General features: G+C 34.8%; 3 protein-coding genes across 6 annotated transcripts; 2 read left to right on the top strand and 1 right to left on the bottom strand.

Moving 5' to 3' along the window:
- The first annotated feature begins 101 nt into the window (after positions 1–101).
- On the top strand, positions 102–1,873 carry LOC130715377 (uncharacterized). Its single transcript, XM_057565470.1, has 2 exons — positions 102–554; positions 1,157–1,873. Exons 1-2 carry the CDS (start codon positions 293–295, stop codon positions 1,513–1,515), a joined length of 621 nt encoding a protein of 206 aa, XP_057421453.1. The 5' UTR covers positions 102–292; the 3' UTR covers positions 1,516–1,873.
- Positions 1,874–2,464: 591 nt separating this feature from the next.
- LOC130713765 (ethanolamine-phosphate cytidylyltransferase-like) lies at positions 2,465–7,013 on the bottom strand. The gene is made up of 10 exons (XM_057563561.1): positions 6,888–7,013; positions 5,790–6,197; positions 5,429–5,664; positions 5,034–5,185; positions 4,659–4,730; positions 4,447–4,514; positions 4,247–4,367; positions 3,686–3,745; positions 3,479–3,601; positions 2,465–2,798 (listed from the first exon to the last, which is right to left on the bottom strand). Exons 2-10 carry the CDS (start codon positions 6,140–6,142, stop codon positions 2,727–2,729), a joined length of 1,257 nt encoding a protein of 418 aa, XP_057419544.1. The 5' UTR covers positions 6,143–6,197; positions 6,888–7,013; the 3' UTR covers positions 2,465–2,726.
- Positions 7,014–9,496: 2,483 nt separating this feature from the next.
- LOC130714915 (ABC transporter I family member 6, chloroplastic) lies at positions 9,497–14,296 on the top strand. Of its 4 annotated transcripts, none has more exons than XR_009011485.1 (7): positions 9,497–9,839; positions 9,954–10,175; positions 10,553–10,675; positions 10,761–10,937; positions 12,148–12,269; positions 12,934–13,020; positions 13,763–14,296. XR_009011485.1 is itself a non-coding variant. In XM_057564896.1 (6 exons), the coding sequence occupies exons 1-5, from the start codon at positions 9,555–9,557 to the stop codon at positions 12,235–12,237; spliced, it is 897 nt and encodes a 298-aa protein (XP_057420879.1). In that variant the 5' UTR covers positions 9,497–9,554; the 3' UTR covers positions 12,238–12,269; positions 13,763–14,296. The 4 variants fall into 4 exon arrangements, 1 of the variants encoding a protein (XP_057420879.1); XR_009011484.1 differs by having other exon boundaries at positions 12,931–13,020; XR_009011483.1 differs by having other exon boundaries at positions 12,904–13,020.
- Positions 14,297–14,301: the final 5 nt, after the last annotated feature.

Raw genomic sequence — 14,301 nt, 5'->3', positions numbered from 1 at the left:
AGCTTGATTAAGAAAGAAAAAGCAATTAATGAGTTGAATTAAATTAAAGAAGGAAGAAATAGAAAACATTGGGTAACAAATAATTACACGTGGAAAGAAAGTAGAAGATTTGGGAAAGGTGAAGAATTTCCAGAGAAGTCTAGAGTCTAGTCTACACGGAACCAACAAGCACTATTTCCCTCCTTCTTCTCCCTCCCTCTGCACAACAAATCACCGTTCAGAGCTCCACAAACCACCACCACCGCCGCCATTCTCTTTGTCTCTGTGTTGTGTAATTGCTAATTTCGTTTTCATGGCGGGACACAGGTTGTTGAAGAGAAAAGGAGTCGATGAAATCAGCCACGATTTCTCCGATTTCTCGCTATCTTCACCTGCTACCAAGATTCGCCGTCTCGATTCTGCTTCTCTCTTGCCGCCGATTGTCGAAGAAGACGACCAACCACCGTCTTTCACGAACGACGAGAGAGCTCTCGTCCTCTTCAAGCCCCTCCATCATCATTCCCCTTCCTCTTACTCTCTCACCGTCGATTCTGAGCTTCTATCTGAAATCAAGAGTAAGAATCTCTCTCTCTCTCTTCTTCTTCTTTTGATTTTACTTCTTAATTAAACCAGAATCAATTCTAGTACACGAAAATCACTTCTGGATCAAAATATTCATATTTCTGTGCAATTTTGGAAAATTGATTTTAGACTCAAAAATCAATTGTCAGAGTAGCTACTAGCTAGAGACTAGTTTCTGTATTCAACATAATTATAATCAATTTTACAACTGAATTTCATAATATTACTCTACATTCTACCAAAATCACTTTTCGTAACTTTATCCAAACGCATTTTCAACTCACTTTTTTTTTTACTCCAATCAAATTTGAAAAACAATTGTGATAAACGATGATCCAATCATGCACAAAGTGTTAGGAGAAGTGGATTGTAGTTTATGTGATTAGCTTCGAGGTGTCGGAATTGATTTTGAGGAAATAGAAGCTCGTAGTTTATGTGATTAACCTCGGTGTCTCGACTGAGGAAATAGAAGCTCATTTAAACATGTTATGCACTAAATGTAAAGAGAAGTGAATTGTAGTTTATGTGATTAGCTTCTTGGTGTTAGAATTGATTTTGAGAAAATAGAAGCTCATGCTATTAATTTTGATTGCAGATCAACAGCTTCCTTGGTGGACACGCGAGGAGGAACGAGACCTCAAGAGCAACAACCATCATTTGGCAATTGTGCCTTGGGTACCTCAATCCTCATCCTTCTCCACACTTGATGAAGACAACACCAATGTAGAGTTGATGGAAGCTGATGATGTTATGGGAGAACAAGAAGAAGGAGAAGGAGTGATGGATATAGAAGAAGAACAACAAGACACTGCTGTTGGTAACGCGCCGTCAACTTCAATCACCAATTTCCCAACAACAATGAATTTGCCAGAGGGGTTTCAGCAGCAGCAACAGCACTGCTTTTTACCTCACCTTCCTCAAAGCAACTCAACCCCTATCACCTGGACTCGTTGAAACATAACTTGCTTTGAAGCTGTTGTGGCTGTTCATAATAGAATGCTAGACTCATTAGACTAAGATAATAGGCTTGCTTGGTTGCAGTTTTGCTAGCTCAGAAATGGGTTGTTGGGTTGCTCCAATGCCTTGGTTTAGTAGTTTTTCTCACCAGAGTATGGGAGTTGGTTGGTCATTGTCTATATTCGTGACCGTGTAACATGGATGGGATGGGAATGCTAGTTTCTTACATTTTCAGTAGGCCATCCAAGTTTAGCAAAGGAATGAACTAATCTGTATGCTTTTTCCACCTTCTTCTTTGAGGTGTTTTCATGTCTACATTGATCAGGAATGCATAGTTTCAGAGTATTGCACTCAACTTGGTCTCTATCTTATGTTACAAATGGCTATCTTCATTGAACAAGCTAACTGTTCATTTTTTAAGGCACAAAGAGAAAGAACACATAAGTGAGTTTTGTTTCTACCAACAAAGTTTTTTCTCTATACATGGCTCATGATCAAACCCTTGTCAACATGTTTAAAGAGTTGAATTATCTACATTAGGTTTGACGAGTGTATTTTAGAAAATAAATGTGAAATCATAATAATCATAATAAGTTATCTAAAAATTGGCCATTGAATACTGAGATTTAATGAGGAGCACCTGGAACACATACATTATCTAAACATTCATTAATTGATTGGTTAAAATTATGTGAAAATTAGACCTATATTTTTAGTGAACTCGCGTAAATTTCAACCAATTAATAACAAGATGTTGGAAGTTGAGTTAAAGTGAGCATTGCTAGTATGTTTCTTGAATAATTCTACATCTCTACTACCTTGAAATAAATTAAAGCAATTCAAAAAATCACTCCTGATGCGTTTCGCTTCTGATAGTTATATAGTACAATCCCAGTCAGGGCAATGCGTTTTCTCATTGGAGCACTCTAAATAAAGCAAAAGCACAGAAAAAACCAGATGCCATAAAATTGCTGGGCAAACCATATGGAAGCCTTTCAGATGACAAGAATAATGTCAGGACATTGAAGTACATTGCTATTCCTAAGTGATAGCTATAATTAAATGATGCTATTCTATGCCATGCTCTGTACTCTTTGTCCTTCACAATAAATATCTATATATATAGATTCCTGCACTGCTATAACAAGCATCTCTGTGAAAGCTGAAAGGGCTAAGTTTGATGAGCAGAATCAAACTACTCTCCATGCCTAGTCTCCAGACACATAATTTTTCTCTTCATAGTATCTCTTTTCACTCTGAGATTTTTTCGCATTGCGCTTCTGCATCAGATGAAAAGGAATCAGGGTAACTAAATAATCTTGAAAACTAAAACATCTATCAGAATGTTGACACGGAAAGCAATAAGAGATAAAGCTTTGAAGAGTAAACTTTGATTAGATCTTGAGCTTCAAGTAGCCTGAGATGATTCGATTCAAATTTTGAGCACTCATCTCTAAATTATTTAAATTATGACCAACAAGAACAAAGTTGTTCTCCCAAGGGTGCCTGAATCCTCTTAAAAGTATGGTCTTGAAAGAAGAACATCAGGTAAATGAAAACCCCACTATAATTTGATTCCAGCAAAAAATTCCCCTATGAAATATTTATGCCGAGACCCTATAATTTAGAGGACCTTACACGATTTTCAGCCAATAAGAGAGTGTTATAGCATATTTGGATTAATTTTTCATTCATCCGAATTGATTCTAAAAAACCCAGAAGCTAGCACTTCTTCTAAAAAATGAGTCTGGTTTCAGGATCAATTGTAGAACAAGCACTTAGTAGCATGTCTCAACGATGCAATTTGTGATGGATTATACATTTAGCAGCACATTTGACAAATTAGACGCTCAACATGTATATTAGACTAACCATATAAACAAATAAAAATTTTGAAGGCTGCTCAAATATTAAGAAAGAAAGCCAAAAAAAAGGATAGAAGTAAAAATTACTAAATTACCTCGTAAGCTTCATGATTAGCCAATATCCTTTGGGCCACCGTAGTGGTAGTGATATCTTTTGGACTTTCAAGCAAGCGGAACATTCCCATGCTCTTTGGAACTTCATATGGATCTCTTTCACTCTGCACAATGCAACTTGTTCACTAATACACCCCAGAAAAGAAAATGATATTGCACCACAGGTGAATAAAAATGGGTAAACTTACATGTAATGACTTCTCAGCAACAGTTCCATGCACAACTAGTGAGATATTGAAAGTTGTGATCTGTTTTGATTCCAAAAAGTAAAAATAAACCTCATGATAAAGAAAATAAGCAATGGATTCAATTGATGTCCAAGAACATTTCAGATGCTCTCTCACTCTCAAGTAGAAGCAATGTGTGCATACAAGAAGTTACATTTCTGATCATTTCAAGAAGAAAACAGGGTAAACTGGAGATGATGTTTCACAAAGCGAGAAATGCTAGCAATACATTTTCTGACAATATTTATAATTAGGTGAAATCTTGTGCTAGCTTCACTAAACAACCTAGGTCCACTGTATAATGGAGATTATTTCAGCAAATAATAGAGAATGAGTTGAAAAGAGATCATTAAGGAATGTGCTGCGAGCATTTCTCTTCATGAGATTACCATGTATAATAAAAATTAAATCCTTCATTTGAGTGAAAAAGAAACAAGCTTAGTAAGATTCAATGCATCAAGGAATAAAATGGTAAAAGAATTACTAAAATGATATCCAGAAGATGTAGAATCAGAGACATACCATGTCCTTTGTAATTTCCCAAGGTGCACCAATAATGACTTCATCAACATGACGGCAAGCTAGCACACTAAGACTCCGCTCATGTAGATGCATAATTGGATAGTGATTTCCTCGATGTTCGCTGCAGGAAAGTAGTTACTTTCAGCACCGATGCCTCGATAATAACAAGATCAACTTTGCATGATTAAAAGCTTGCATACCTCACTGTTTCATCCGAGTGTATGCCAACTAGAAGAAAATCTCCAAGCTCTCTAGCCCTCTTAAGTATCTGATAGAACATGCAGTAATGAATGATTCAAAATCATACTGTAACAATTAGGTCAAATGGTGCCTGATGAACGTAAGCATTTGACTGATAGGATAATAAATTGCACAACTACACAGTCTATGAAACTTATGAGTCGTTCAGTACCTCAACATGCCCTGCATGGAAGAGATCAAATGCCCCATCAATGTATACAATACGAGCATTCGGTCCAGGACCCTAAAATAAGATGAAAAATGGATTACTATATAAAGAAGTTCTGCAAACTATACTGAAGAAAACAAATTTCTTCTACCCATGTTTAACTTAACCACCAGTAGTCACATAAATTTCAAATCAGTGATTGTTGCATAAAGTATATCCAAATAACAGTTGATGGGGGTTTAGCATACCTCTTAAAGAAATATGAGAAATGTATCAAACTAAAAGTTCATCTAGTGAAACTATAAATTGGTTTTAGAATTATGAACTGAATATACATTTTTTCTTTGAAACAGTTGATGAGAAATGAAACCAAAATACCTTCCCATTTGAAAACTGGACAATGCGTCGGGAAGTTGGTAGGAACTGAGATATGTGGGAATCCTTTGACATGCTTTCTTCTTGACGTTTTACATCAGTACCATTTTGATCTTCACAAGTTTTTTGATCTTTTAAAGAAGACATTATTCTTCCTGTATTGAAGCATAGTTTGATCAAATACATATGATTAGTTTATGATTTATAGAACTAGTTGTCGAACATCAGCAAGGTATCAATTATCAAGCCCCAAAAAATCGATAACTCCAAGTATATTTTTCATCTTAGGAGGCCTAACTGCACACACACACACAAAAAGAAATCTAAGAACCAAAAGATATGGTCATGATTCACAAAACTCATGGCTTTCTTATGGTATAAATAGAGAAATTTAGTACCTACGATGTCTGTGCTGGAAACTCCTTCAGTACGTTTGATTTGCTTGTAACGACCAGCTTTCTTTGCTGCAGCATAAGCATCTGTTCCATCTGGAAGCAAGCAAGGATCATCGCCATGTATGACGTAGTCAATTTTGTATTCATGAAAGAGACGATGCAAGAATTGCTCAGTAATTGCATAAGGAGCATCAGTTATGACCTCATCCACCCACTTCAATCCACTCACAAGGGCTAGCCTGAAACATAGATAAATTTTCAAACAAATCAATCGATAATTCAGTTTAAAAAACGCCAAGTACAAGAGAAGAGACAAGACCCTTTAGTGTCAAAATAAATAAATAGAAAACAGAAATATTTATACCTCTCCGCCATGGTTAAAACAGGAGGCCCTTTAGTGGCAAGGATCTCCTCATCATTGACAAGACCCACAACCAATTCATCTCCTAGAGCTTTTGCTTGTCTGAGAGCATTGGCATGGCCATAATGCATCAGATCAAAACAGCCATCCATGTAAACCCGAACGCGCCTCTTCCCTGATTTCTTCTTGTGAAAAATCCCCGAATTAGACCAGGGAAATGGAAGTGGCAAATGACCAATCCCTCCAAAATAGCTGGTTGACAAGCCCAGCAAGGCTGCTGTAACCATTAGACCACCAAACAAATGTGGATAGTAGTACACCCCCTCCCATATCCAACTGTTACTTTCATAATCCATGTGGTCCTTTGTTTCTGGTCCCAAAAACTAGCTACTATATAGAGGAGGCACAGACCTGCAGCCAACCACCATGGCAAAAAAAAAATCAAATTCATATTAGTATGTTTTAATCAGCTTCCATTTCTTCAGAATCGACTCTGACACCAAGAAGCTATTATCTACAGCTCATCCTGAAATCAAAATCAATTCTGAGAAGAACCTTCAGTGAACTGCTAGAATTGATTCTGAACACAGAATAAGCTGATCCAAACATGATATGAGAAACTTATCCCTGTTTCAGAATCAATTTTCAAAACATGTACTAATTCTCACCAGAATCCCATGTACACACATGCCATTTATTAAGAAATTCAATTCAAACAAACATTACTATAGAAAATGAATGAAAATGGAGAAAATAATTCTTCAACCATGAAATTAACCAACCAATCCAGATGGAAAAACAAAAACAAAAAATTGAGAATTGTGGTGTTTTCATATTCCTGATCTAGCTAACAATAAAAAATAAAAATAAAACTTTATGAGAATAAAATTTGAACAAATGTCTGTTAAGATGAATGGAGCATGCAGAATCAAAGGTGAATTATATAATTCCAACCAACCAGAGAGAAAAAAACAAAACCAACCTGAGATCGTGAAGAAAAAAATGCAAATTAACGACACAAGGAAATCAAATTCAACAAATTGGTATGAATTTTTGATTGAATGTGGAACGGAAAGCAAAAACAAGAGATCGAATCTGAACCTGTTTCGTTTGGGAGCTTGTGTCCTGTCTGTCTGTGTCTCCTCTCTCTCTCTCTCTTCTCTTCCTCGGATTCCTATGCAAACAAGTAAGCTCCTCCTTCTCGTGTTTCATCATTTTGTAGTTTTTTCAACCATTATTTTGTCCCAATAATAATATTAAAATATTCGAACTATAATTAATTAATTGAAAAATATTGGTAACCATTTACACTGGTCAAAATTTTAGCTGATCACATACATCATTCATTCAATGAATCTAAAGGTCCGTTTGGTGGTCAGGACATGATAGGATATGACAGGATAGTAATAATCTTATTGAGTCTGTAGTTTGTTGCGTCAGCATGATATGATAACACTATCTTGTCTCTTATCATATCATGTTTATCATGTGTAAAAGTTATCTGAGGGGGAGCTATGATAAAACATGATAGGATACTAATTATATATTTTCTTTCAGTATCCTAACTTCAAATTAATTTACTTTAATATTATATAATTTATAATTTATAATAATAATTTACTTTAATAGTTATAGACTAATTTAATATTTTCATCTCCTATTATTTAAAAATTATTTATCTACTTATATAATAATTTAAATATAAATTACTTTTGAAATAATAATATTTTAAATTTAGTTAATTTTTAATTATTTATAATTTAACCATAAAGTAATTTTGAAATAATAATATTCTTAATTTAGTTAACTTTTATTGTTAATTATCACGTGCCACAACTAAGTGAAAACTAATTGGTTAATTGCATAATTTTATTTAAAATATAGTATCTTCAAAATAATAAAATAGGCTAATTAATAAAAATTTAATTATTTTAAAATATAGACTCATTCATGAAAATGTATAAAAAATTAAATTTAATATAATGATAAATTTTTAAATGTATTTTTTATTCAAATATAAATTTGATATATTTTCCTTATCATATTTTGTCATTATCATGTGCACCTAAAAAACAAGATAAGATAAGAGTTTATCGTGCTCTTATCATATCCTGTTGTTATCATGCTCACATATCATATCCTGTAATATCTTGTCCTGACCACCAAACGGGTCCTAAAAAACTGATTTTTACTTATAATTGTGACTTGAGGGTGTAGTACTTGTCAAAGTAAAATATTTTTTTTTCCTATTGATAATATTAATAAATAATAAGTTGTTCTAGAAATCTAATCACACTCACCGTTTCGTGTTTTAAGTAAGTGGTTTGAGCTCAATTCTGGATTTTTATGAATAGAAAAAAATCATAAAATAGTTTCCTAGTGTTTAATGCATTGATCATGAGATGGAAGATTAATTTGGTTAAGAGAAAAAAAAAATTGTTCTGAAAAACCTGCAAATCTCATAATTTGTGAGAGTACTCTTCTGTTCCCACAATAATGGAGCTTTAGTTCCATTTAATGTTGAGCATTAAGTTTGTTATCACTCATTTACATTCTTATTTCATCTTATATTTTTGCAATTTCCCGTAACTATGATTGCAATGATGTATGTTTTGTATTGTGATATGTAATTAGTACCGTAAATATTTTTTTTAATGAATGAAATTAAAGACAAGAAAGTAAATGAAGATGCAAATATTTTTTTTTTGGTACATCGAAAAATAAATGAGATGCAAATATAAATACAGTTTATTTTATTAGTGAGATATTGTAAAATGTAAATAGAGTACCAAAATTAATGTCCTTATCCATCCACCTGAGTTTCTTCTTGGTGATGTAACACGTTTTTTTTAGACAGGTGTAACATGTTATTGGAATTTAGATGGTGTTTGAAAGATATTTCATAAATGCTTCTTTGATTATTATTATAGTTTTCTAGAAGCTAACATAAAGTAGGATGAGTCAATAAATTCTCCATTTAATTTTATTAAAAATTGGAGGAGCTAGACCCTGAATTCTTCATCAACATAATTTGTCCAAGTTTTTAGTAAAATATTTTTATTTTTAAATAAAAATTGATAAAAGTGAAAATACTACTACAGTAATAAAGGACCACAATTAGTCTCACGGCTGTCGGGATATCTTGGTTGAGAAAAAAAAAAACGACCACAATTAGTATTAATATGGAAAGAAAACAAAAATAAAAAAGATTACATAAAATTGTTTTGGACACAAAAGATTATGGGGATTGCAAACGGAGTGAAGAAAACAAACCAATAGTGGAAAGAGAATCAATTTTGACATCATAAAATGTATGTACGGACAGGACAGCATTCATGTCATGGGGGGTCAGCATCAGTCAATTTGCAAACGCCACCACCACAATTCCATTTCACAAGGCAACCTGGCCAGGATCCCCCCGGCCTTGAGTCAGTCTTAACTCATAAGTAACATTTTTTTTCTTTCAATGAAGCATTGTCATGTGGAATGGTGTTGTTTAAAAATCAGCAATTGCTTAGGGACGTTACATGTGGCAGGGCGCCCTACCCAGCCCACACTCAACTTGCCTAACTGCGGGTCAGGCAAGTTGGTCTACTAGAGAGTGCGGGTTGGAAAACCCGTGCCCCGTGAGTAAATGAATTAAACCAATTTGTAAATGAAATACCACCCATTTTAAATTTTTTTATTTTTTATATAATAGGATTAGGGAGCACAGAGAAACACCTAGTTTTGTTATCTCTGTGTTGGGTTTTGCAGTGTAACTACAACATGGCTGTATCACTATCTTCCCCATTCCACTGCTCTCCCACCACCAACACTCTCCGTCTCCGATCACCGCCAAAACCCACTTTCGTCACTCTCCGCCGCACTTGCGTGGCGGCGACCGCTGCCACTGACACTTCACAGAGTCCTCTGCTCCAAGTCAATGATCTCAAGGCTAAGATCGTCGGAGAACACAAGGACCTTCTCAAAGGCCTCAACCTCACCATCAACAGAGGAGAGGTTCACGCTCTCATGGGAGCAAACGGTTCTGGAAAGAGCACTTTTGCCAAGGTCAAACCACCACCACCACTGTTCTCAATTGAAACCTAGCAACCTTCTTCTTAATCTTCTGATTCTCAATTACCCATTATTCCAATTTGATAAATTTGAAATCTTTTCGTGCAGGTTCTTGTTGGGCACCCGGATTATGAGGTCACCGGAGGTAGAGCTGTGTACAAAGGGGAGAATCTGCTTGACATGGAACCGGTGGATAGGTCACTTGCTGGTATTTTCATGAGTTTCCAGTCCCCTGTTGAGATTCCTGGTGTTAGTAATTATGATTTTCTCCTAATGGCTTACAATGCTAGAAGGAAAAAATCTGGCCTCCCTGAGCTTGGAGCAATTGAGGTTTGTATCCCTTCATTCTTATTCCTATCTCATCCATTCTGCAATTTTTTTGTCTTTTATTCATTCCTCATACACTAATTCTTATGGCATTGTTTGTTTGATTAATGTAACTGATCTCAACTAGTAGGAGGGTAGTCCCCGAGGGTTAGCTCAAGTGGTAAGAGCTAGAGGACATAAGGGTTGGGGGGATGAAGGGTGCAGGGTTCGACGAACCTGAGGAGGGACTAATTTACTTACATTACTGACTACTAACATTTGTCTATAAAAAAAAACTAGTAGGAATGTAGGAGGGTAGGAACAGACATGGTTGTTTTTTGTTTTTTGTTGTTGTTGTTTTCATTTGTCTCTCACACACACACATTGGTTCTGTCTTGCAGTTCTTGACTCATTTCATGGAGAAAACCAAACTTGTTAACATGAAGGAAGGATTCCAAAATAGGAATGTCAATGAAGGATTTAGTGGTGGTGAAAAGAAACGCAATGAAATTTTGCAGCTCGCGGTATCCTATGACCTGTGTTTCAATGTTGTTATTTTTGTCATGTTCTGGCTTGTTTTTTTGAAGTTTACCTCTGTCCATGGAATAGGTTTTTGGTGCAGACTTGATTATTCTGGATGAAATTGATTCTGGATTGGATGTGGATGCGCTCAGGGATGTGACGAATGCAGTTAAACAGATTCTGACCAAAGATACTTCTCTATTGATCATAACTCATTATCGACGAGTCCTGGATCTATTGAATCCTGAAAGGGTCCATGTTTTGGTAAGTTGCGAGTGATCTTCAACATTATTTCATGTTTTGGACTTGAAGGGACTCAAACTTTGAGTGAAAAGACATAGCGAATAGTTTCCCTTTCATTACTGTGAGTGAAAACTTTGAGCTGTCATTGCTTTACCTTTTTATCAATGCACTCACTTATAGCAGTTTGAGCAGATATCTGTGAGTCTGTGACTGAATTGAGAACTGATTTTTAAATAGTTTGGAGAAGCTTCTACATTTGTTGAATAGTTTTTATGTGCATATTTTGTATCTTATGGGAAGGTTATTATCTTCAATTTCTACTTATTTTACTATTTTCTATTGATAGCAAAATCCTAAAAGTAATCTTGCATATCAAAATTGTATGACAAATGAGTTGTAATAAATTAATAATTGAAATTAGAATGCTAATCCTGTTGCTTTCGTACTCCTCTTTTCCATTATCCTCCACTTCCTTTGGATATCTGTTGGGGCTATTATGAGGAATATTTAGTAAAGAGGTTTTGACCTTTGGGAGGGTTCTGGAGGGCATGTCATTAAATATTTGAGTGGCTTGAGTTTACAAGCTAGGGAAAAAATGTCTAAAGAACATGCAGACAGGAGCAGACTGAATCTGAAAATTAAAGTGGAGGTGTACCTGCAGAAGTGAAGTTCCTAAAGAAATAGTTGGTTTCTAGATTTTTTAATCTCCCAGTGCTCAAAGGATAATGATATAACTTTTGCTGTAATATAATTTTCAAGATTACTGTGTATATTTTGCAATTTACTGCATGATCAGTATCATTCATGGTCTTGATTGTCCCCTGTCTCATAACACACACTTCATGGTCGTTCAATATTTTTTTCTGAATTGTTTGTGCTTTAAAGGTTTAGATACTGAATCAGCAACTTGAAACACTATCAGGGCCCATACATTCTCTGCTAGCTAGGTTTATGATATTTTTTCTTTTTTGAAGGGAAAAATAGCTTTAGATTTACATATTTATCTTGTTGGTTAAGTTGTTCCTTTAATGTTTTTGTCATTATTGTTAATTCCCTGTAATCGAGTCATGGATATATTTTATGGTCATTTATTAGCCTTCTTATAGAATATTGTTTCTCTTACATAGAAAGCACTTATAGCCATAGGCAGTGGGAAAAGTTGAATGCATATTTGTCGATACTGTTAAATGACATTACTGAACTTATTTTTTTCTTCTTAAATAAATATCAGGAGGAAGGGAAAATTACAAGGAGTGGCGGCATGGAGATCGTAGAATCTATTGAAGCAGATGGATTTGGAAAAGTCACCGCTAGAACTTAATACAGCTGCCATCTGTTTCCTTTCTGAATTTGGTACGAAATTGCTATACTTGTTTCAGTTTAAATTCAATTCCATGCTGTTTATATTTCTCTTGAGTTATTTTGCATGAGTATCCCTTTCAAGATCATAAATGGGTACAAACTGTATATAGTTAGGTAGAATGATAAACAAAAATCTCTTAAAAGGTGCTATTTAAAGGCCGTGTAAGGTGTACTCATCTGGGGGCTCATGGCTATATTTTATTTTAATTTGAAACATTTCTTCATTCTGGTTTGATATTGGAGTTCTTACTCGAAAGTCAAAACCCAGATGACAGTGGTAGTACTGCGCTGTACTGGTGTTCAGTAATTGCATGTGATGGAACTTTCTTTGATGACTTTGGGAAATTGACTGTTTCATTGCTGGAAGATTTAATTGAATATCATCTTTGTGGAAACACGATACAATGGCGGTTTGATTATCTAACCTCCGTTACAACACCTCATGTTTCTGTGCAGTGTGCACTCAAGATATTCTGTACTTCTCTATGCTAAGAATAACAGTTACTACCAACCCTAGGCATATAAAGTGTGTAATTTTAAGAATACATAGGTGTTAAGCTATCAAAGTTCTTTTATATATTTATTCACGTGATATTCTATATATTCAAACTGGAGTTGCTTACAGGTGCCTTTCTCTGTATTAACATGCTAGAAGATAAGAAAACTTTGAATCCCAGTGCATCAACATTAGTCTCTCATTTCATCGCTCCAGATAATGAGCATAGTTTGGGTGCACTAGTAGGTAAAATTCATTCTCGTTCAGTTTTATAAAGCCTGTTTTAAATTCTGCGCACTGAATTCAATTAGTTTATCCCAAAACATTTGGTCTTTCCTTATTGTTTCTTATATAGGGCTTATCATATGTTGCTTAATATTTTCATGATTACCATTAACAAGGTAACATATATGACTAAGCTTAGTGATGAAACTTAGTAGGTTGGTCCTTCAAACATTTATTGATTATCTCAACCAGCTAGATATCAACTTTGGCTTACTCATTTGTCAGAAAGTTGTCATTAGTCTCAAATTTCTATTGGACTTGACATTATAGGGATTTAGGTGGGTAAGGAAGAAAGACGATAATTAGACTTAATAATCTGAAATGAATATTGATTTGATGTGATATGCTATGATACATGAGACAAAATCTTGATCCCTATTTAGATTTGAACTAGACTTTGGTTAAATAAGAATACAATCATGAAATATAAATAAATATGGAATTTAATATTAAAAGATCATCTAAGATACTTTAAACCAACCGGTTTCCTGGGTGGTTTGTTGGTTTGGAGAATCTCACCCACCAACCGGTCCTCGGTCCCAAACCATCCCAGCACCGGAAAAAAAAAGATACTTTAAACTAGCAATCTGTAGATTTTACATTCTATTATAACTATGTAAGAGCTACTATAATACTAATGGGAATGGAAAGGGTTTATAATATTTTCATATAATTTCACTTAACCAGGCTGTTTATGTTGCAGATAAGTAAGCAGTGTTGTAGATGAGTGAAGCAGTAGAACATATATTCTAATGGCTCCTTCCATTTCCTCCCCCTCCTCTCGGTAAAACTGAAGTAGCAGGCTGTGTAAAGCTCATTTTGGCGGATTTTATTTATTGAATCAGATTCTTCTGGATAGCTCCTTCCATTTCCTCCCCCTTCTGTGTAGGTGGATTTTTTTATTTACTGAATTGGGTTCTTCTGACGTTTCCACAGGATCTGATTAAAAAGAGTATTGAACCATTGAATTATGCATTTAACAACTTATCAATGGAGATCTGTAATATACAGATTTTGAAAGTTTTGTTGTTTGTCTTTCTATAAGTTTGAAGTATTGTTTCCAAGCCCAGCAGTGAGAAAAGACTTGGTCATTATTGTATTGGAAGAATTGTTAGGTATTCTACGAACTTTTGGTTTTGCATAAATTGTGCCAAGTTCGCAGCTACTGGAGTTTGATTTGTAATTCCTTCAGTAAAAAAAAGTACTAAATTTTCCTGAATTTAGGGATCTTTCGGAAGTTAA

The sequence above is a fragment of the Lotus japonicus genome, chromosome 4 (genome assembly GCF_012489685.1).
Source record: "Lotus japonicus ecotype B-129 chromosome 4, LjGifu_v1.2".
NCBI classification, from domain to species: domain Eukaryota; kingdom Viridiplantae; phylum Streptophyta; class Magnoliopsida; order Fabales; family Fabaceae; genus Lotus; species Lotus japonicus.
This window is presented reverse-complemented; position numbering and strand designations above follow the sequence as displayed.